We start from the raw sequence: 22,466 nt of genomic DNA on the forward strand, positions 1-22,466 counted from the left end.
GGTCCAAGAGACCTCCCTCCCCTGCAGCTTCTCCCCCCTGTGAAGTCCATGGCTCGTCAGGGGTTCCCCCTGCCACCAGGGCCCAGGTGGCGGGTGGACCACTGGCTGAAGACATTGACCAAACATGCTGTATTAAACTAGGCCCTGGAAACCATTTTGTGAAATCAAAATGGCATGAGCCCTGTGCACCACAGCGTGGCCCCCACCCTTGGAGAGTCTCACTTATCCCTGCGGCCGCAGCTCCCTGGCAGATCCGCTGAGAGCCCGTTCCCACGAACAGACAGACATGAGCTAGCGCTAGAGGCAAACACTGTAACATTCACCTTCCGCAGTGTATCACTGCTCCCAGTATGACCCGGCCAGCAGGGTCGGGGTGGAAAAGAACTGTAAAAATGGTCCTCTGACAAAAGCAGAGCCCCCAAATACTAATGAGCAAACTACCTGTGATGAAACTCTTCCCTCCATGACCTTTTTGACTTAAAACATGTAACCTCCATGAAGATGGCAGAATGTGTGTTTATATGGCATTCTGGTTGAAGTACCCACATCCCCGTAGCTATGCGCAAAAGGTAAAAGCGTCCCGGGGTTTTCATGTTATATGTTTCGCCGAGAAGAATGCACCCCAAGGTCCCATGCCATAACTGAACTTATGTTGCTAGAGTGCAAAGGAAGACACATTCAACCCCATTGGGAGCTCATGTGACTGGTGCACGAAAATGCACAATATGTATGTCCAAGCTCACCATGTGTCAATGCCATCAGTCTCATTGGCCAGTTGTTCCTGCGTACTCCACCAACCTTACCACTACCTCGCTCACCGTGCATGTATAGAAATGTAACAAAATGTTGTGGTTGTTAAATACTTAACATATAGTTATCAATTGCAAAATGGGTATAGGTAACGCATTTGAAATGGCCATGTAAAGGCACTAACAATGTAGAAAACATAAGCTTTGAAAAGACTCAATGAGTATTGTACATTATACAAATATTTTTTGCCTCTTCCACATAATCTGCAACACACAAGGAAAATACCATTGTGGGCATATCCAAGGCCACACCCCCTCCTCCCCATTGAAGCCTGCCAGACGAGAAGCAGAGGCCTGTGCTGCTCTGCTTTACCTCCCCCAATTCGGCTGGAGCCGCTTCAAACATTCACGTTCCCCCGCAGCTCCCAGGGCCGCAGCCAGTCACCTGAATTATTTACAACTCAGCAGTAAACCCCAGCCATAAACGCAGGCCCGAAGGCACCCTTAGGCTCCATGTCCCACCAGCTCACCCCAGGTTAATGGCCCCTGTAAAATTAGGACACCCAATATTATAGCAACACTGCAGGAACACATTCATAATGACTTCTAACGGGACATGATAACTTGGACAACTCGCCCCTTGCCCTGGGACCCGACCTCACGACCTATGATATCCGGTCAACAGGACGATGGTAACCATCTATTGATGTATCACCAAAAGACCCCACTCTAGGTGCATTCCTCCTGTGTTGCATTAACCTGTAGAATAACCTATTGGAAGATTTACCGGGGAAGATAATATTGCAATATTGAATGAATGCGGTGTGCGTGGCCTTAGGGCAGAAAGCCAAGAAAGACGTTCATCACTGACACTGGTCACGGAACGCACAAGACCACCGCCCGGATGAGCCCAGCTGACCTGTCCGGCCCGTTCCACGTGGGTAACCAGTGACGTCCACCAACCACAGCAAACCACATCACAGCTGCACCTATAGTTAGTCGTCGCCACCCAATCCCAACGAACTTGTGCCCCCTATAGTGTGTACAGTGGCGTAACACAAAATGTGGGGGCCCCCCTGCGAGCCATGCTGAGGGGGCCCCCCAAATCGGCAACAAATCACAGTTGCGCCACACTCTGGGCCGGCCTAGACTGTCACGCTTGCACAATACGCATGAACGTGCTGCTGAAGGGGTATGCCGCACACTGCACTAGGAAAAAGATATAAATATGTATTTTAATGCAATATACAGCACACTTTCTGAGACAAATTGGCTATAAAGCCAGAGTGTTTGCAATTGTTTTGTAGGGTAACACAATCCAATACATGCAAGTCACCAACAGTGCACAGGAACATTAATGCTTCCAACTGGCTGCACAATGTAGACCAGTGTAAACACGTAATAACATTATAGTACAGAATGCCAGGCTACATTTAGACATACCTGTACTGTTTTCAGCAAAATGCCAGTCAAACCAATAACACTTATCAAGAAGAGAGCACACAATAAAGCATGTGTCTCCATGGCCTCGAACAACACGGCCAAACTCTTTAAAATCTGCAAGGAACTGGTCAATCCTGTTGTGGTCTATACCTCTTCTGTTCCCTCCCATGCCCTCTGTACAGCTCTGGCCTCTCATTTCTCTGCTAAATCTCAGGACATCCTGTCCTCTATGTCCTCTTCCTCTCTCGGCCCATTTTGGCCATCTCTTCTCTCCTCCTCCTTTTTCCTCTTTCTCTCTGACAACACCTGACGAGGTTTCTAGACAAGTCCGATCTATGAAAGTGTCGTCCAAACAGGTGCTCCGCTGCTCCTCCAGAACCATCAAAGCCCATATTGACACCCTCGCTCCAGCCTTGGCCGATTTCTGTAATCACTCTTTCGCCACTGCAATGTTCACCTCTCCCTTTGAGCACTCCCTTGTGCACCCACTCCTCAAGAAGCAGTCTGCTGATCCTACCTGCTGGAAAACTATCGCTCAATCTCAACCTTTCCTGAGCAAACTCTTGGAAAAGCTTGCCATCTCCCAGCTTACTCTCCACACTGAATCTGTTGGTTGTCTTCATGACCATCAGTCTGGCTTCAGAGCTGCCAGAGGCATGGAAACTGCTCTCCTTAACACCTGTGCTGCTCTCTAACCTTGATTCCAGCATTCCTTCTATTCTCATCCTTCATCTTTCCTCTGCTTTCGACAGGGTCAACATCGCCATCCTGATCAATCGACTCTGTGAGAACCTGGGCATCACAGATCAGACCCTAGAGTGACTGACCTACTTCCACTTGGACCGCCACTCCGCTCCCAGGTCGATCGTGGTCCCATTCTCTCAGCCACCTCTCTCTACCTGTGGCATTCCCCAGGGCTCTATCCTCTCACGCTGGTTTTTCAACCTCTACTTGGCCACTTTGGCCTCCCTGATCTCTACCTTATCCTCTAACTTTCAATGTTGTGCGGAGGACTCAGCTTTCCTTCAGGCTCCCCTCATCCTCCTCTCCTCTCTTGCTCATTCCTGACTGTCTATCCACGATTCAGGATTGGTGCGCCTCCAACAATCTCTGCCTTAATGCCAGTAAGACAGAGATCCTTCTCATTGGGACCCTTGCCACTGTGTTTCCTCTCTCACTATAGCAGACCACCTTGGGCCCTCTTCCTTTGCCTTCCTGCGAGGCAGAAAACCTTGGTGTCATCTTCAACGCCACACTCTCTTTCTCTCCTAACATCTCGGACATCACCAAGAAGTCCCACTACCAGCTGCTCCTCCTCAAAGGGACTCTTCCCTTTCTCACTCTCCACCAGAAGCTCACTGTCGCTAAGCTGGACTACTGCAACAGCCACTTTCTCAATCTGTCTTCCTCTAGTCTCCGTCATCTGCAAATAATCCAGAACAGGACTGCAAGACTTAGCCTTGGCCTCAAGCCCTGGGATTGTATTTCTCCAGCCCTGAAATCTCTCCACTGGCTGCAAGGATCAAGTTCAAGAACCTTTGCATTGCCCACAAGGCTTTCTGGGGCCAGTGCCAACACTAAATCCAATGCTCTCTTCCAAAATACCTTCTTTCTCTAACCCTTCACTCAGCTACCTCCAACTCTCTAAGGCTTAGACATTTCTCCAGGCAGAGAGTGGGGGTAGACCTCTCTCCTCTGCTGGTGCCTCCAACTGGAATGGCCTCCCTGCCCCTCTCAAACTTGAGGCGGACAACCTGAAGTTTCGGAAGCAGCTAAAAGCTTTCCTCTTCTCTGCTGCTTTCGCTCTCTCTCCCCCCCTGCTGACCTACCTGACCTACCTGTCTGCTGTACTGACTGGCTGCTTGGCTACCCTCAGAGTCTCTCTGAGTCCAGGCTCTTTCTTGATTGGTCACCCTTGCACTGCCTCCGGGCCTACCATGCACTTAGGGGCTGTAACTGTAACCCTGCAGTCCATTGTTCTCCTTGCACAACCAATAGCTGCTCTGCCCTGGCTGCACTTACTGAGAGCATTGCTGCCCTGTTTTCCCCTCCCCTCTCACTTGCACTTCCCTGCTCCCTTTTCCCTTGCACTTCTCGTTCTCACAATGACACAAGGCCTAGTGAGATCGTTTGTCTTGTCCTCCCTCTATCATCCCTCCCTTGTGTACACTTGTGTACAGGCGCATTATAAATGACTTGAATCACATCATATCATTTCATCACAGATGCCCAGAAAAATATACAATGCCGCAGTAAGAAATGGCTAGACTAGCAGCACCCAAATGCCAATCTAGCCAGGTAATTAAAGTTAGCAGGACTACTTTATCAGAAATGTCCAGTTAAAAGAAAGTCATACCAAACTGAGGAATGACTAGACTGGCTAAATCAAAATGCCTCTCTAGCCACTAATATCACATATCATGCCTGCTTAGCCTGGACATGGACAACCATTATGATTTATCACACAATCCTGCCCACCCACACATCCACTCTCCCTCCCACCCACCACCCCAACCTCCACAATCAGCTCCTTGGCCCAGAATTACCTCTGCGTCCCTCTTCCTTGTCCCAGAGCTTTCGTATGAGGCTCCTTGCCTCCTAGGTAAGTACTGGGATGAGGAACAGTGGGACTAGGAGTGATGAAGATTACAGGTAGCTAAATCAGGCATTACCTCCATGTACCTCTACCTCTTCCCAGTACTTTTGTATGAGGCAGAGTGCCTCAAACACACGTACTGCCTCGTATATAAGTACTGGGACGAGGAAGAATAGGGCTAGGAGTAAGCAAGGCATTAAACACAAGTAGTAGCGCAACACCATTGAGTTGACTGGGCTTCAGCACTACCCCCCTGACATTTTGGGCTATATTGACTCAACTTGGCTAACCTTTAGAGCAGTTGCCAGACCGAACAGGACACAGATTTTAAAAGGCACCTGGTTTTTGCTGTTAACAAGAACCCAGCAATTACCAACGTAAAGCATTTCACTGTTAGTACCTGCATTCAAATTCCACATTGTTTAGGCGATTGAAATCGTGATGTGGGTTTAGTACTTGCATGTCAGGGCAGTGATTGGAAGGGTAGAAAGGGAACAGGAGACTTATAGGAGAGAGTTAACTGCTTGTAACATTGAATCTGCACTAGAATAGTCTCATTAAAATGCGTAAATAATTTGGATGCGCCCACACAAATAAGTTTCCCCCTCCCCACCGCATGTGAAGTTAGCGCCTCTCCCAACATTTGAAGGGTTAGCCCCCCCGAAATGAACGTTTTCTTGTGCCCCTGTACACAAGCACACACACCATTCACCTTATACACACCCAGTCATCCACACATTTAAGTGTGCACCCTTTCACCATACACTCACACAGGTAGCCACCTATACATTTATGTGTGCACCCTTTCACCATGCAGGCACACCCCCACAGCCACCCATACATTTAAGTGTGCACCCTTTCACCATACACACACAGGCAGCCGGCTATACATTTGAGTGTGCACCCTTTCACCATAGACTCATACACGCACACCTCATGGAGTTTAGGGGGGGCCCTATTACTTAAAAAAGAAATTGGGGCTCATTACAGGTCCAGCGGTAACCGTGCTGGTGCTACCGGCGGGTTGCCGCCAGACCCATAAAAAATGACTATGGCCTGACTTCCCGGTGCCACCGTGCTATTTCAAGTCCGGCGGCTGGGAAATCAGGTGCCGGTAATTTCGTTAAACCCCAGACTCCACGGGAATGGGGACACAGAAGCACCTGCACCATTGTTAACGGTGCCGGTGCTCCCGTGACAGGTCTGCCTACCGTGGCTGCTGTGCCTGGCAGGGTCAGACCTGTCGGGCACGGCAGCCCCACCAGGCAGACCTGTAATATGCCGGTCCGGAAACAACAGTGCCTGTAAGCTTACCAGCACTGTTGTTTCCGGTCCGGCATGGTCAGAATGAGCCCCATTGTTTCTTTTTTAAGTCACTATAACTTCATTAAGAAATTATTTCAGTTAAGGACCGAACCATAATCAAAATAATTTCTTTATGATGGCTGAGTGGCTTCAAAAACAAACAATTTCTTTTTGAAGGCATAGGGTTCCCCACCCCATGACATGGAGGCCTCCAGCCTAGGGTCTTCCATGTCATGGGTTACGGGGGCCCTCAGACTTCAAAAAGAAAGTTTCTTTTTGTAGTCACTCTGCCTTCATAAAGAAATTATTTCTGTTACAGAAATGTTCTTTATGAATGCCTAGTGAATTTCAAAAGAACTTTTTTTTTTTTTACTGGGGCCCCCTCCCAGCCATGTGCTGGTGGGGCCCCCCACACCGCGGGCCCCCCCGCACCGCGGGGGCTGCGGGGGCCCCTGTTACGCCAGTGAGTGTGTAGGTTCTTATGACGCATTTTGTCAATATATACGCCTGTCTTTGCTATTGTCAGACAGAGCGCTCTCAGAGTTTGCAGAGTCCTTTTAATGCCCTATTTTGACTTATAAAAAACTCCCATTAAGCTCACCCGCACTTTGTCTTAGCCTTATTACCATTTTGGGAGAGTCCATCATTGTCTCTCATTGTGGGGAGGATCGTGCTATCTGGGGACGCTCGCCTTCACCTGACATTTCCAAATATCTGATCTTTAAAATCCCATTAAATAGACACCATTAGAGACTTCTTTTGGGAGGGAGGGGGGTTTAGCGGCTGGGTGAGGTGGAATAACAAGGGGCCTTTGATATATGGAGAAACAATTTAGGATTTTTTTTATTTGCTACCTGTAGCTCTAGAGAGGAGTGAAGCTGAAGTGATGGTGACGGAGGATGCGATACAAAGGGGGGTGATGATGGAGGTTAAGTGGCGATACCTATAAACCAATGTGATCACGAGTAACTCTCCTGATAAATCAGTAACTGTGCCATTAATGTCACCATTGGCTATCAATGCAGATTGTTTCCATTTCATTCTAGTAACAGTATCTCATCAAAGCCCCAAACAGTGTGCAATCATGCTTACCCGGAGCGACAGTGAACCTGTCTCCTTGTTCAGAGAAAGGTCAGCAGAGAGGGACGAGCTGAGATCCAAGCTTTCTGATGCGGAGATGCTGCCAGAATCAGAGTTTCTTATAGACTGGTTGCCAATATATTGGCTTGGAGAATCCAGATACACGTTGCCAATGCTTTCCCATCCTTCTCTGATCGGGCTTTCCAGATTAATGCTCATTGGCCTTTCTACAGAGCTCCAAGATCCTTTGTCCCCAAATTCATGGTCTTTGCTTCTTTGGCAGTTGAGTTGTTTCTCCTCTAGTGACAAACGCTTGTAGTCAGCGGGCACTGGTGGAATAAGGACGATATCTGGCTTCTCCACTGCAATTTTGCCACCCACTATCGATCCATTTCTAACAATGCTTTGGAGAGTGTGATCGCGAGCAGGCCCTTCACCAGTGACTTTGTTGTTTCGCACATTGTTGGGTTCCTGGGCTGGCTCCAGAGAAGGTCTAACGCCATTGACAGCTGGCTCTATGGGGTATTCTGAAGCATTATGTCCTTCCAAACTGATTTGGCTGAGCTGAGATGGGTCTCGCTTGTGAGATTTTTCAGGCTTAAAAAAAGAAATCATCAAATATATTAAATACACATTGCATCTTTTGTTATATTCAGCATTGACATTGCACATCCAAACAAGGGTTTAGAAAGGATGATACTCTTAACATTCTGATCATCATAATTCTCTATTGTTCTTAACAGTATTTTGTATAATATTCAAACTGGCTCTCCACCCAGGGATTTTATATTGACGAAGCAGCATCCAGCAAACATTTACCAAAAAACAAGCATCAATTTTCTAATGTCAACAGGCTATAAAGCACGGCAGGCTTCCGTCCTGGAATTGTACAACCCTGAAGCACTGCACAACACCACTTGCCTTCAACTAAAAAAGTCAACCTATTTTTGTTGTGAGCACAGAACATTTTGCAAACCTGAGGTACTGCTACACTCGTTTTCTCACCTCCATTCGAGGTGAGCTCAAAGCTCTAGGCTTGACTCACAACTATAATTTCCAGCCATATAGTCAGATTTAAAATGCCATGCTGCCGGGATTTTTTTAATCAACAGTCCGGCCTCCCTCCCCCGAATATTAAGCTTAAATGCACTTGGAACCCTGTTGCTTAAGGTCTTGCTATTAGCATTTTGTATGGCTCACTATCTATCCCTTGCCAGGTTCCCTTCATGCTCATTCATGATTTGATCCCTTCCACCATGCCTTAATTCTTTCCGGATCCATTCTCTATGCATGTGCTTATCTATCATGGCCCACAATGAAGAACAGCCGCCCTGAGGGGCCAGGGTCCTTGCTATCCAAAACTAAAGAAGCATACCACCTTCGTCCTATACATTTGAGTAACTACTGTATGTCAATCAATTTATGCATTTTCTCATTTAGCATAGTGAGATGTGCCGTTCAGTTTGCAAAGCAATTAAAAGGTTCTGCCACTTGCCCTTACGTAAACTACCAAGGAAAGTCTAGAATAAAAATTCACACCTTAAGGTTCAGGACAGACGCTAGGTCTGACCATTCACAGTCAGGGCCAGGTGTAGAAGACCCCACAGGCCACACCACGGCAAGACAAACTGACATCAAGCTGATTTGTGTTAAATGCCTTTCGCCTGACTATAGCCGCTCTATGACCACCTTTTTTTTATAATTAAATGAGAGAATTTAAGCCTCTAACTTTTTCTGTACATGTAACTGAAATAGGCAGGATTATGGATTCCCTGCACAGTTTAAAATGCATAGGTTTTGATAATCCTGTACATCTCGTTTTCAGACAAATGTTTTCTTTTTAATTGCACAGGGGCTACCAGCCCAAGCAAGCACCAGCCTACTGCCTGCACAATCAGGAAAAGGGATGGCGAAGGACAGGAGCCAAGGCATTTTCTGCTTAATGGCTTTCAGTGTGCAATAATGGCCCAGGCTCTGAGTAGCTACCAGAATGGAAGGGTTGAGGCTGGTCGGCTAGGGAGACCGTACAATAGCTTAAGGTGGTCTCTTACACATGTAACCTGAAAAAGGGTCCAGAAGGTGAACCACCAACATCTTCTAAATAAACTACAATGGAACATTGCCTGACAAAGTGAAGTTGATGTCACTTTCAATGCAAGTAAAATGCAGAAGTAGTAATGTGTTGGTTTCAGACGATTACTCATATCCTGCTACGATTACCCATACCATGCTATTAAATTAATACCGAGATCAGGTGTTTTACAGCAACTTTCTTTTAAATCAACACAATTTTACCACTATGTTACACAGGAAATTACAGTGTTAATGTTTTAACACATGACACTTTGTATGATTTAAAAAGGTATCAAGTGACTAAATAGCAGGGTGAAATATGGGGCCAATGTAATAACGGTACAGCGTGCCCAAAAGCATGGAATCCTTAAATTAAATAAAATGATCCAGCAGCCTACCATTTAATAGCTAGTGTGGACATCTTCGCATGTTTGGCTCACTTTTTCCCATGCCTAAAGAGCTACTAAATGAGATGCTGCAGTTGTGGGGCGCTGAGAGCATGTATGTTGGCAAAATCCAATAAACGATATATTTATCAAGTAGTGTCATGGAGGTAAGCCACCGGTTTTGTAGCGAGGCCAGTCCAGGATAAGCTGTTGTATTGCCTTGAAGCACTTTTTTCTGGGCAACCCAATTTACTTCTTTCCAGAACCCACAACAGGTGGACTATTAAAAAAAATCCAATTTTCTCACAGACCATGCGAGGAAGTTACATTGTTGATGGTGGGCATTGGGGTGAGAGTAGTCCTGGGGAACAGGGGAAGTTCCCTACTACCTGTTACAGACACTTGTTTTAAGGTGGCATATGGAGCCACCTCCCAACACCCCCGATCCCTCAATGGCCCCCACACATCCCTGACCTCTATTGTGATGCTACCGACGTGCCCCAGAAGGTTTTTATGGTAGAGATCAGAAGGTTTTCCCAACAATCACAGTGTATGTGTCCCGCTCAAAAGAACCAAATTGAATATGAGACAGACATGTGCAATGCAAGTGATTTGCGTGTGAGATCATGAAAGGCACGCTTACCAGGAGCTCGCAGGCACACGCCCAGTGGCGGGGAATCACAGTTAGTAGACGCCTAGGTGGTCTGGCTTTTGTAGATTCGGCCCATACAGCCGCATGACAGCTCCTAATAATTCAGATATCAGGATTCACACACGACTCAACTTTTCCGCTGCCTTCAATACCATGAATCATAAAGTCCTCCTCAAAATCCTCACCAAGCTCATGTGTTTTGATGGGACAGTCCTGCAGTGGTCCACCTCCTACCTCTCTAATAGAGACCACCTTAACCGGATTGGCACCAAAAGACCCCAGTAGCACATAGTCACCTGCACAGTTTCGAAAGGCTCCATCCTGTCCCCTCTCATCTTCAACCTCTTAATGCCACCTCTCTAGGAACTCTTTGTTAAAATACTGAGAAGACACCCATTTTGCCTCGGGATCAGTTGCATCTATGGCACCCAGAAACTCAAACACTGTAAAAAATTAAAGGTATTTGTACCGCGCACCCTCACCAACGGAGTTGGTCCCCAGGCGCTCTGTCATTCATCAAATCCTGGATGTCAAGTACCTGCCTGCAGCTCAACCTGAAAAAGATCAAATGAATTCTCCTAAGGTACCCCACCAAGTATCCAAGTATGCCCAACCACAGAATTGTTTGACGGATATAAATCATGACATATTCACGCTTCAACTTTCACCCAGTGCAAAGTCTCTCGGCTTTGCAATTGACTGTGACCGATCACTTAAAAACGCACATAGCAGGGGGGGGGGGCTGTTGCGGTTCGGTTATACAAAAAATGCTTAACATGATAGTGTTGGTTGATAAAATGCAGCGCTATATAATTATAGCTCCACTGAACTGCCTGAAACTGGCGGGCACAAGGCCTATTTTATGTTTGTTTGATGGGGGTTGAGCCATTGAAACTCATGAGCTGGAATGTGCGTGGTCTGAGCAACCCGTTAAAAATGCAATGCTTACATTTATCTAGTGAGCGACAGGGGGTGCGCATCCTGCTTCTACAAGAAACACATGCATTGGCTGCCTGCTGCGAGAGATTCACCAGAAGCTATTCACAACGATATTTCACTGCATATTAAACTCAATGTCGGGATGACCCTTATTCATAAATCCATACCATATGTCCACAAGCAGGCACACATAGATCCACTAGGGCGCTATATGTTATTGTGGGGTGTGCTGAGAAGTCGAGAAACAGTTCTATTGAATGTATATAGACTAAACATAGATAACCCTGAATTCTACTCAAAGATGTTCAAACTACTGGTGCAATACCCCCTAACACCAGTATTGTGGTGGAGGGATTTCAACACAATAGTGGCTACCGACCTTGATAGGCCCGGAAGTTGGCCTCTGCAGTTAACTAGCTCTGCTCAGACAATACGAGAGGGCCTAGCGGACCTCGAATTGTTACAAGCCTGGAGAATACTTAACCCAGGATCACACACTCTTACTACTCCACAGTGCACGACTCTCACTCCCGGATAGACATGTGGTGATTTTATGGCACCCTCATAAGCCACCTTGGCGACGCCGACATACTGGCTAGGACCACTCCCCTATGACGCTAACACTGGGTGACACAATGGGCACTAAAAGGGTATGGTGATTTAAACCACAGGCGTTACTAGATCACGTCTGAAATAGTGAGGTGTGTGGATGAGTGCTTCGAGATAAACATGGCTCTGTGGGTACACAGGCGACACTGTGGGAAGCTTTCAAAGTCTATGTACAGGGCATGGCTCTGGCCACTGAGTCGAGCCTGCTCAGGGCAATAACGGCGAGACATTCATGCTAGTGAAACTAACATAAAACGGATGGAATTACAGTATGTGTCAACACCTAGTGTCACCGCCCTGGGGGACATTAAGGCCGAACTCGACAGATTTCAGACACACGCTGACAGAGAATTAAAATTTCTCGACAACCCAGGTTAGGAAGACAGTATGGAGAGGGTGAACGCCCCGGCAGATTACTAACTAAAATGGCACGGCAAGCCATTACAGGCCACACCATATCCCATTCATGCGAATCGCGACTGGAGCACTGGTCCACACTTCACCTGAGGTAACCAAGGTATTATGCTCTTTTTACGCCACACTATATGGCAACTCTGACACGGCAACACAGCAACCCTTCCCGAGATAGACACATACTTAGACAATTTGCCATTATCAATGCTGTCCAATGAGACCCGGGAGATTCTTCATCGACCCATCTCCTTAGACGCGATTTCCACTGCCATTGCATCCCTCCCACCTGGTAAGGCCACCGGACAGGACAGCCTCACTATGGACTTCTTCAAGCATTATAAATCCTGCCTTGTCCCTCTATTGACGGCTCTATGGGAAGAATCCTGCACATTGAAAACACCCCCCATGCTACCGTCCCTGCTCCCTCATAGACTGAGACATTTAAATATTTGCCAAAGTCCTGGGCCTTAGGCTGGTCCCATACATGAGACATTATCCACCCTGATCAATCTGATTTTGCTCCCAGTCGCTCCACAGCGCTCAATCTAAGATGCCTTTTCAATGTCTTGGCCCAGAAACACAAGCAGCCACTGCGGCTCTTGCCATTCGTAAAGCCTTCGATTCAGTATCCTGGCAGTTTATGTGGGCAGTATTGCAAATTCATATCATGGGTACAACTTCTATATTTATCACCCACTGCTAGAGGGTTCCATGTGTTAATATCACTGCAAAAATATCGCCATACAAGAATATGGCCATATTTTTTCAGCATTATTAAGCCACGGAACCTGAGGGTGAAACCCCTGCAACCCCCATACATGTTCTCATGGATTGGGGGACATCCCCGGTCACATTAACCCCTTAAATTATTCCCACTAATAATATAGCCTGTGGCCTTACCCCACAACCATATATATGGCGATATTATTGGTGGGGATAATATTAGTCGATAACTGCTAGAGTTAACATAAATCTTTCACTCTCGGCTTCCATAGACATTTGCGGCAGGACCCGACAGGGATGCCCATTATCCCCCTTAATATTTCCTATTGTGATGGAACCCCTTGCAAATGCGATCCGACAGACACGCCCAAAGGGTTCTTGGGTGAACCCGAAATGATCTCACTATATAGAGATGACGCACCATTATTTGTGCGAGACCCCACACAGAATCTTGCCCCAATCATGGAGGAAGGATCTGGACTTCAGGTCAACTGCGCCAAATCCGAACTATTCCCTCTCACCAACGCCACTGTTGCTCCACCTGAACTCATGGGATTCACCAGGACACCCTGTGAAGATAAATAGCTAGGGATTGTCTTGTATCACCACCCAATGCTACTCCATGCCCGCAACTATGGGATATACCTACCCCAATTTACAGCCAAACCTCGCACCTGGACGAAGGTCCCACTCATGATAGCTGGTCGTGTGGCGCTCCTTAAAACGATTACACTCCCGAAGCTAAAGATGCCATTGTGGCATGGCGTTGCATTCTTTGCGACACTGAAGGTGTTGATTAATAACTTCCTATGGCACGCAGGAGGGGTCAGGCTAAAATGGTATACACTAACAAGACCCTACATACAAGGAAGACTCACCGCCGCAGATTTGGAAAAATACTGCATAGCAGCACAGGCGTACTATGCAGTATGCAGCCTATTGGTTCGAAGTCACGCATGTCATCCACATGTTAAGATTGACCGTCACGCAGCGGTCACTTGTGACGTATGCTCACTGATATTACCACCGGTGAGGAAAGACCCTGCAGCTTGTAACCCCACTGCTGTGACAGCACTGGCTTGGGGTAAAATATGGAACATTCTAGACAACCCCCACCCCTTCCACAGAGATTTACCACTATGGCACTTCTTCCCGTCATTCCCTAAAATAAATAGAGCGGCTGTACGACAATGGGCAATGGATGGCTGTACAACCATGAGGGAGGTCTACAATAGGGGTCCATTATCACGTTACAAGATTTACCGGGTCCCACGCGGAGACTCTCCTCGCGCTGGCTGAAATATGCAGGACTCTGTAGTGCTGCTTACACAGCATGGATGAAATTCCCTACACTGCCCCCTGATGAACCATTACTGGATATTGTCATGACAGGCACCTCTGCGCACGGCTGAGTATCCAGGATGAACAACTTGGTGCAATGCCGTGGTACAAACGTCTCACAAAACTCTGTGAAGCCTGGGCCCATGACCCAGTTATAGACATCACAGACGAGATGTGGGAGGCAATGTGCCTGCAAACACAGGCCGTTTCCTTTAATTCCAGGTTTCGACTAATACAATTCAAAGTACTACACAGGTTCCACTACACCCCGGCCAGATTGCACCTCTTCTCTCACACCCGTCTGGCCCGGTGCACCAAGTGTCACTCTGACGAGGCAGGATATCTCCACATGCTATGGGACTGCCCTGAACTGAGGACCTTTTTGGGAGGGAGGGGTGGGGGGAGGGGGGTGCGATACTACAACCACAATATTTGGCTTAGTTACAGCCATACAAAATTTATAGCAACAAGAGTGCTAGTCGACTGAAGGTTACAGAGTAAGTCTATTTTGTAACAAAATACAGATACGCGCATAAAATGTTGTCCGTGGTTACATTTTGGGGAGGAGTACAAGTGGATAGAGATATAAACAGATAGCGTGGATAGAAGATAAGGCAAACGGCGTCTGAGATGGGTATAGATGAAATGGTAGTCGGTTACTGTTTTTTTATCAAAGAGCCAGCTCTTAACTTTGGCTCTGAAGGTCCAGAGGAGGGTTCCGTTCTGAGGGTTAAAGGGAGAGAATTCCAGCATTTGACGACAAGAACTGGGAAACTAGCTCCTCCAGTTCCTTTAAGTTTGTATCTCGGAATGGTGAGGCAGTACGAGTAAGGAGATCTAGTAGGTGTATCTGGTTGATATTTAGAGAATTTGTCGATAAGTACTTAGGGGCAGAGTTAAATAGGCATTTGTGGGTGATGACTATGGTGCGGAGAGAAATTCTGTCACCCACCAGGAGCCAGCGGGCGTTCTGTCTTGGTGATATGGCTGGATCTCGGGATGCTTAACACTGATTTTAGAGCGTTATTTTGTAAGACTTGAAGTCTGTTGAGGTTCCTTTCGGAGGAGCCTAGGAAAAGAGTACTGCAATAATCAATCTTAGATAGTACTATACCCCAGGCAAGCGTGATGCAACTGGTGGGTGACAGAAATGCTTTGCATGTATTGATCAGTTTGTGTAGGCGGTCGTTGATACGGTGGCACTCACTTGTTTCTTGAGTGAGAGGGTAGAATCAAGGTACACTCCCAGAGACTTGATTTCCTTAGCCACTTTGATGGAGTTCCCGTCAATATATAATGCCGAATATCAGGGGTCAAGTTTGTTTATTCTTATTTGTGAACCGACGATGAAGAGCTCATCAAACCCACCCCACTAAACTGCTTATTTCACAGGTTTGAGCAGCTGCAATGTAGCTTTCATAAACTGGCAAGCCTTATTATGCTGTTGGCAATTAGATTAATATTGGTACTATGGCTGCACCCCACTCCTCTGTCCAAGTCGCACTGGCTACAGGGCATCACATGAGCATCCGACCAAGAGGAGCGTTGGTCCTTGTTGCACCCCACAAACTGAAGACCAATAGACATTTGGCCACCATTTCACAATTGCTTACTGTCTATGCAGGCCAACATTTCAAATAATAGGAACACTCTGAGCAGGTATTGGCTCTCCCTTTCCTTTTATCCCCCTTTCAGATGTTCTGTATTTTTTTATTATACTATTTAGTATGTGCCATGCCTCGATCTGTACCATACCAATGTGAGCAATAATAAATGTAAGATTATCTCTCAGCTTATACTGCTGCACTTCATGAATAAAGTCTTAAAAAAACACATAACGAAGCAGACCCAAGCAGCATGGTGCCAATTTGTGCTCCTCCATAAAGCCAATTCTTTCATCCCTGCTCGGAGTTTCATAACAGTTGCCAAAGCCCTTTTCATCTCCCACCAGCAAGCTAGTAAGGCCCTGCTCGCAGGTGTCCCAGATGCCACTTTGGCCTGTATCAAAACCGTCCAGCATGCTTCATAAGACTACACACATTTGGCAACTGGCTATCCCTTCAAGCATGCTTCATTTTCAAGACAGCCTGCTCGATCTACAAAGCAGTTGCAACTAAAACACTACTCTACCTGGCTGGGAAACTCACCATCTCTGAAGGCCAGCACATCTGCAGATAAATAAGATGGAAAGACAACTAGAAACAAGCTTTTCCTGTTGTGCACCCTATCTTTGGATCAAGCTACTAAAGCAAGTAAGAATGGCCCAGCCATCCAAACTTCAGGAAGGATGTTAAGATCATACTTTTTAAAGAACATCTCAACCTCTCCACTGAACCCTACTTCTCCCCCTCCCCCCTCCAGAGCCTTTACCCCAGTGCTCCCCCTGCCCATCCCAGCTCCTCTATTACCCCCACACACATGCAAGGAAACCCCCGTGTGTATCCGTCATGTGTACAGCACTTCATTGCTTCCCATGCATACATTCCCAGTAGAGCACCAGCCTGTACGCAAGAACTGAATTTATTGGGACAATCCAAATCTGGTACATGTGCCAGGCCACAGTGAAGCAACATTTAATTGCAAATAACATTAAAGCCGTCACTTTGAAAGCTCAGGGACCCGACATTCAGAAATGCCACTATTGGGATTTCCCATTCACATATGAATAACAGGACAATGTTAATGCAATGCTAATTTCTACAAATTAGCTTTTAGACTAATTTGACAGATACACTACCCCATAGCAACAAGACTGCATTTGTCCATCTGTCCGTAAAGAGAGATCCATCTCAGGATTCTGTGATGAACCATGAATGAGACAGACGCAGAGGACTCCTTGTGTTTGCCATACACTTTAATTAAATGAAAACGGGGTTGGAAAATGCCTCACTGTCCATATCATAGGAGGTATTTCCCTACCCCATCCAAAAACTAAGGGCCTGTTGTGTGTCAAGATGACCAAAAGCAAAATGTCCTGTGTCTGAAATACTATCCTAGCCCTCACACTCGAAAAGTAACTAACGTGCTAAGGGTAAAATCTCTGCCTTGCAAAATGCGAAATTTTGCGCCTCTGTCAAATCACAGCGATATACCAAAAAAACTGCATAAATCCAACAAAGCTCCAAACGACTAATGCTCACAGTTCCAGGGAATCACTCCCTTCTCCAGCAATGAAAGGTTCAAAAGAATAACCAAGTTCTTAGTAGCTTAAGAGGATAGCTCCCCTCCTCTTGATGTCGCAACTTGTTCCAGGGGAAATGTCTCCCTTAGCCGTGTCCATCTCGCATTCAACATAATGCAAAATTCTGAAGGGCATGAATCTTCCTTGGAATTCTTTGACTTACAAAACAACACCTGGTATACTCGCCTGCCAGGTTCTTTCTACAATTTGGGTGCGGGTCCCAGACTCGCAAGGCACCTGGTGTATTCTCCTGCTAGGTTCTTTTCACTCATTCATCACAGTTCAGAATCCTTAGGGCATGGGTCTTCCTTGGAATTATTTTGCTCACAAAACACCTGGTATACTCTCCTGATTGGATCTCTTTATATATTTCTCTTTTTACATATTTGACTCTGCCTGTATTATCCTTTGTCAAGTCTTTTCACATTGCTTTTCTTTCAGTCTAATCTGCTACATGGTTTCACCCACTTGTGTCTTTTAATGTTACAATGGGTCCCAGACCCTTTTTCCATGTACTACTTATTTTGTTATCAAATGTCCATGGGGCTCTATTCACCTGCTCGGGCTTTCCACAGTTCTCACACTGCATCTTCCTTGGTATGCAGTAAACCCTCCAAAGCGCCCCGGCTGCCCTTATCCTCCCAGCGGGTTAAACAGTTCTCAGTAGCAGCTTTGGGGTCCTTTGAGTCTCCTGTCTGTCTGTGGCTTGTCGTCAGGTCTGTGGAATGCTTAATTCACTCAACGGTATTCACCATGCCGGCGGTGCCCCATGGCAGCAGCCTCTCTTCCCAGTGTCAGTGACTATGCTCCCAGTCCTCGCAGGATCGTCTGCTTCCCTTGGTCATTCCAACCCTCGTTATAAACAGCCAAACACCTGCCACAGGCCGCAGTCCTCCAGGTCTCTTTCCTCAGTAGACCTCACCCCAGCTGGGTAAGGAGACAAACTCCATGCGGTATCACTACATATCCCCACCAAAAATATTGCAGTATATATGGTCGTCTGGAACGGCCATAGGCGATATTTGGGGGGGGGATAATTTTGGGGTTTTTGGGAGGAGGGGTTGCAGGGTGTCCCCCGCTCCTTAAAAAATAATGCGGGGGTGTCCCCCGCAGGTTCCATGCCTTAATATCGCCGCAAAAATATGGCAATATTTTTGTATGCCAATATTTTTGCAGGGATAATAACACATGGAACCCAACCATGCTTCTTTTCCCATGCCGAGCCAATTGCAGTCTTCCAACCACTAGACTGTTGATTTTGGTTCACATTAGGAGTAATCCACATTGCCCATTGCCTCTTCTTGGTCCCAGTTCTTGTTCTGTCCTTTGCTCTCAGATATTGAGGAACATGGTCACAAAGATTGTCAGGCTGCTAAATGGAATAATGGCAGCATACCATTAGGGCATGAGGAATTCAGGGAATATCTCGGAAAGGGGGATATTGTGATTCACCTGATGATTTCATGTTATCCCCCTCCTGAGGGTGGCCTCCCCCCCATGTGCTCCTCCCTCAAATAGCCGCCCTCAGGGCCAGGATCAGGTAGGGGCTGCTGTCCCCTGGCCACATGAGGAGAGGTTATCCCAGGGAAAGGAGTGATGACACTATCGGGTTAATAACAATTCATTCCCGCACTGCTGTCCAGGACTTACTTAGACCCTACCATCACAAAACCTGTGTGGTGTCTCTAGCCCCTGATTCATGCGCTGCCCACAAAAAAGACTGCACAGGAAACACCCCCCACCACCCAAAAAGGGTGATTACACACAGAAGAGTAGGGTGCCACAGGTAGAGAAGAGGCTGCGCCTGGAGTGAGAGAAGGTAAACAGTTTTGCCAGGCAGGGGAGGACGAGGGGTGTTTGTCGCACACACCTCACCTCTACGTCACCAACTGCCTGCACCCAGTTCCTGCTTTGGCCACTGGTGGTTGAATTGACGTATATGCTTAAATTGGGATGGCTGTTTGGCTATTATGAAGGAGACAGAGCCAGGACTAAGAGAACCTGAATCACCAGAAGGTAATTTTTTAATTTCGCTTACTTCCTGGCTCTCCCTCTTTCCCAACTGATTGGCACCAGACTAAAAAGTCTTACTATGAGTAAGGGTGTAGGAGACAGCATGAACGTAATTTTGGGGAGCACCACCTGGTTAAATTTGGCTTCCATAACATAGTGCTTGCAAAAAGCGAGTCGAGTAGCCCAAATAGCAGCTCTACCAGATTCGGCTATGGGAACATGACTAAAGAAACGCTACTGATGCTGTCTTGGCTATTGTGGAATGAGCCCAAAGTCTTGCGGAACGCAAGCTCCTTCAGGTCGTAAACCTTTGCGATACAAGAAACAACCTACCTGGCAATAGAAGCTTTGGCAGCTTTATTACCAGGGGAAGGACCGCCATAAGTAATACAAAGTTGGTCTGATTTTCTAAATGGTTCAGTTCTCTCTAAATAAAATGTTAGAGTTCTTGATATGTCCATATTACGCAAGATTTCCTCCGCTGTGGAAGCATGCGTTCTGGGATGAAAAACAGGAAGGAAGATTTCCCGATTTAGATGGAAACCACCTTTAGTTAAAATTTAAAAAAATAAAAAAATAAAATAAAAAGGAGGGTACTGTACGAAGGACTACCTTATCTTTGTGAAAAATCAAATAAGGTTCCTTTGATGAAAGAGCCTGGAGCTCTACAATCCTCCCAACTGATTTAATGGCTATTAAAAAAGCTGTCTTCCATGTCAAAGGTACCAATTCCCATGATGCCATTGGCTCAACAGTTTTCTGCATTAGTGCCGAAAGGATATTTCGATCCCACTGAGTTGGTGGCTCTCTAAAGATTGGATGCAAACGAAGAAGGCCTTCAAAGAGTCTTTGAATAGCTTCCTTTGAGAGAGAACATTTTTTTTTATCTCTAGGCATATAAACTACAAAAGCAGACAAGTAATGTTTGCAAGCATCTATCTTAACTCCTGTAGATACTAAATAGGACAGAAAAGGCCTAACGTTATCAATTGACAAACTCAAAGGGTTGAGACTGCATTCCTGAGTCCAATGCCAGAAACTCAAACATTTACTGCAATATTGCTTTCTTGTTGATACTATCCTGGAAGCTGTCATAATCTCCTGATTCTGTTCTGATAAATGAAGATAGGAAAAGGTTAGTTCTTCAGGAACCAATACTTCAAATTCAGCAATTGAGGGCAGGGGTGAAACGCCTGCCCTCTTCTGTTGAGTCAATAGATCATCAGAGATCGGTAGATTTAACTTGGATGCCTCTGCTAGTTTCAGGAGACCTGGGAACCAAATCTGGTGTGACCAGAAAGGGACTACAAGAATCATTGTCAGATTCTGAGACAAATTGAACTTGAGTAACATCTTGTGAATCAAGCAAAGTAAAGGGAACGCATAAAGTGTCTTGTTTGACCAATCCAGCTGTAGGGCGTATCCCAAGCAATGAAGACTGAGCAAACCGAGGAAAAGAAAACATTGTACTGTGAGGCAAAGAGGTCCACCGCTGGATGGCCACACTTTTGAAATATCTTCACAACTGACATTTTCAGTTCCCACTCAAATGGTGCGGATTCTACCCTGCTTTGCCTGTCCACTTAGACGTTCTTCTTTCCCTTCAGATGGGACGCCAACAGGAAAATATGGTTCTCCATGGCCCAATACCATACATTCTCGGCGAGGAGATGTAGAGGAAGAGAACGAGTTCCCCCCTGTTTGTTGACATAAAACATTGGAGTGGTATTGTCCATAAGTACTTTGACCACCTTTCCATGCAGGCGGGGAAGAAAGGATCTTAGAGTGTTAAAAAAAAATCACTCTCAGTTCCAAGACATTTATGTGAACTCTCTTTTCTTGGACTGACCAAAGACAATGAGCTGTCAGATCCTGACAGTGGGCTTCCCAACGGTACTCTGAGGAGTGTGTTGTAAGGACCATCTGATGATGAGGAGCTTGAAAGGGAAATCCAATCAACAGGTTCTGCGAAGTGTTCCACTATATCAGGGAATCCTGAATGTGACTCGGGAGCTGAATTTTCAAATCCCTGAGGATCCAACAGTTGGTTACAGTTGCTGGTGAGGTGCCACTGAATGGGTCTCATTCAAAGTCTTGCTTAGGGGACTAGATTGATGTAAGAAGCCATCAGCCCCAAACGTCTTTGGAAGCACCATGCCAAAAGAAGTTGATGCACTTTGAACACAGAAATAACTTGCTGAATTGCCGATACTGTTTCTGATGGCAGGAAGGCCTTTTCTTGAGTAGTATCCAGTACCGCTCCAAGAAATTGAATCTTTTGAGAAGGACTTAGGTTTGACTTTACCACGTTTACTGAAAAACCTAGATTGTACAGCATGTCACAGGACATTTGCATCTTCTGTAACAATTCCTGCAGAGATTGTGCCTTTAGAAGCCAATCGTCCATGGTTGTAGATGCACCATCTTCAACCTTAGGTGGGCTGCAAAGGCCCCCAGGACTTGGGTGAAGACTCTGGGGGCTCTGGGGGTCTGAAAGGGAGGCAAGTGTACTGGTAATGTGACTTCCACATGGTGTACCTCAGATACTGGCGGTGTTCCTTGAAAATGGGAATAAAATAAGCATCTAGAATACCTATGGATGCCATCCAGTTGTTGAGCCGGAGAGCTGCGAGAATCTGAAGCACAGTAACCATGTGAAAGGTCCCCACCAGAAAAATCAGTTTCAGATCGGAGAGATCTAGAATTGGACGAATTCCACCTGTCTTTTTGGGAATCATAAAATAACAGGAGTAAAACCTTTGACCCAGTTCTTCCAGAAACAATTCTATTGCTCCCAAAAATAGAAGGTTTTGAATCTCTTTTAAAAGGTCCGGAGATTACTTTTGGGACTATGGAATAGAAGATGGAAGTGTAGCAGGAAGGGGCCTGGAGTAGCCGTGGCAAATTTGATTTAAAACCTGTTCCTCCTGGGTGAGATTTTCCCATTGATGAAGAAAACTGG

The 22,466-nt window shown here is 46.3% G+C and overlaps 1 protein-coding gene across 1 annotated transcript in view; it reads right to left on the reverse strand.

Moving 5' to 3' along the window:
• STK10 (serine/threonine kinase 10) overlaps positions 1–22,466 on the reverse strand; it is a 967,310-nt gene that overhangs the window by 201,045 nt on the left and 743,799 nt on the right. Inside the window, exon 9 of the mRNA XM_069651382.1 lies at positions 7,186–7,770. Within this exon, the coding sequence (XP_069507483.1) occupies positions 7,186–7,770 (585 nt within the window). The remainder of the gene's footprint in view (positions 1–7,185; positions 7,771–22,466) is intronic.

The sequence above is a fragment of the Ambystoma mexicanum genome, chromosome 3p, assembly GCF_040938575.1.
Source record: "Ambystoma mexicanum isolate Mex_15411 chromosome 3p, UKY_AmexF1_1, whole genome shotgun sequence".
NCBI lineage: Eukaryota > Metazoa > Chordata > Amphibia > Caudata > Ambystomatidae > Ambystoma > Ambystoma mexicanum.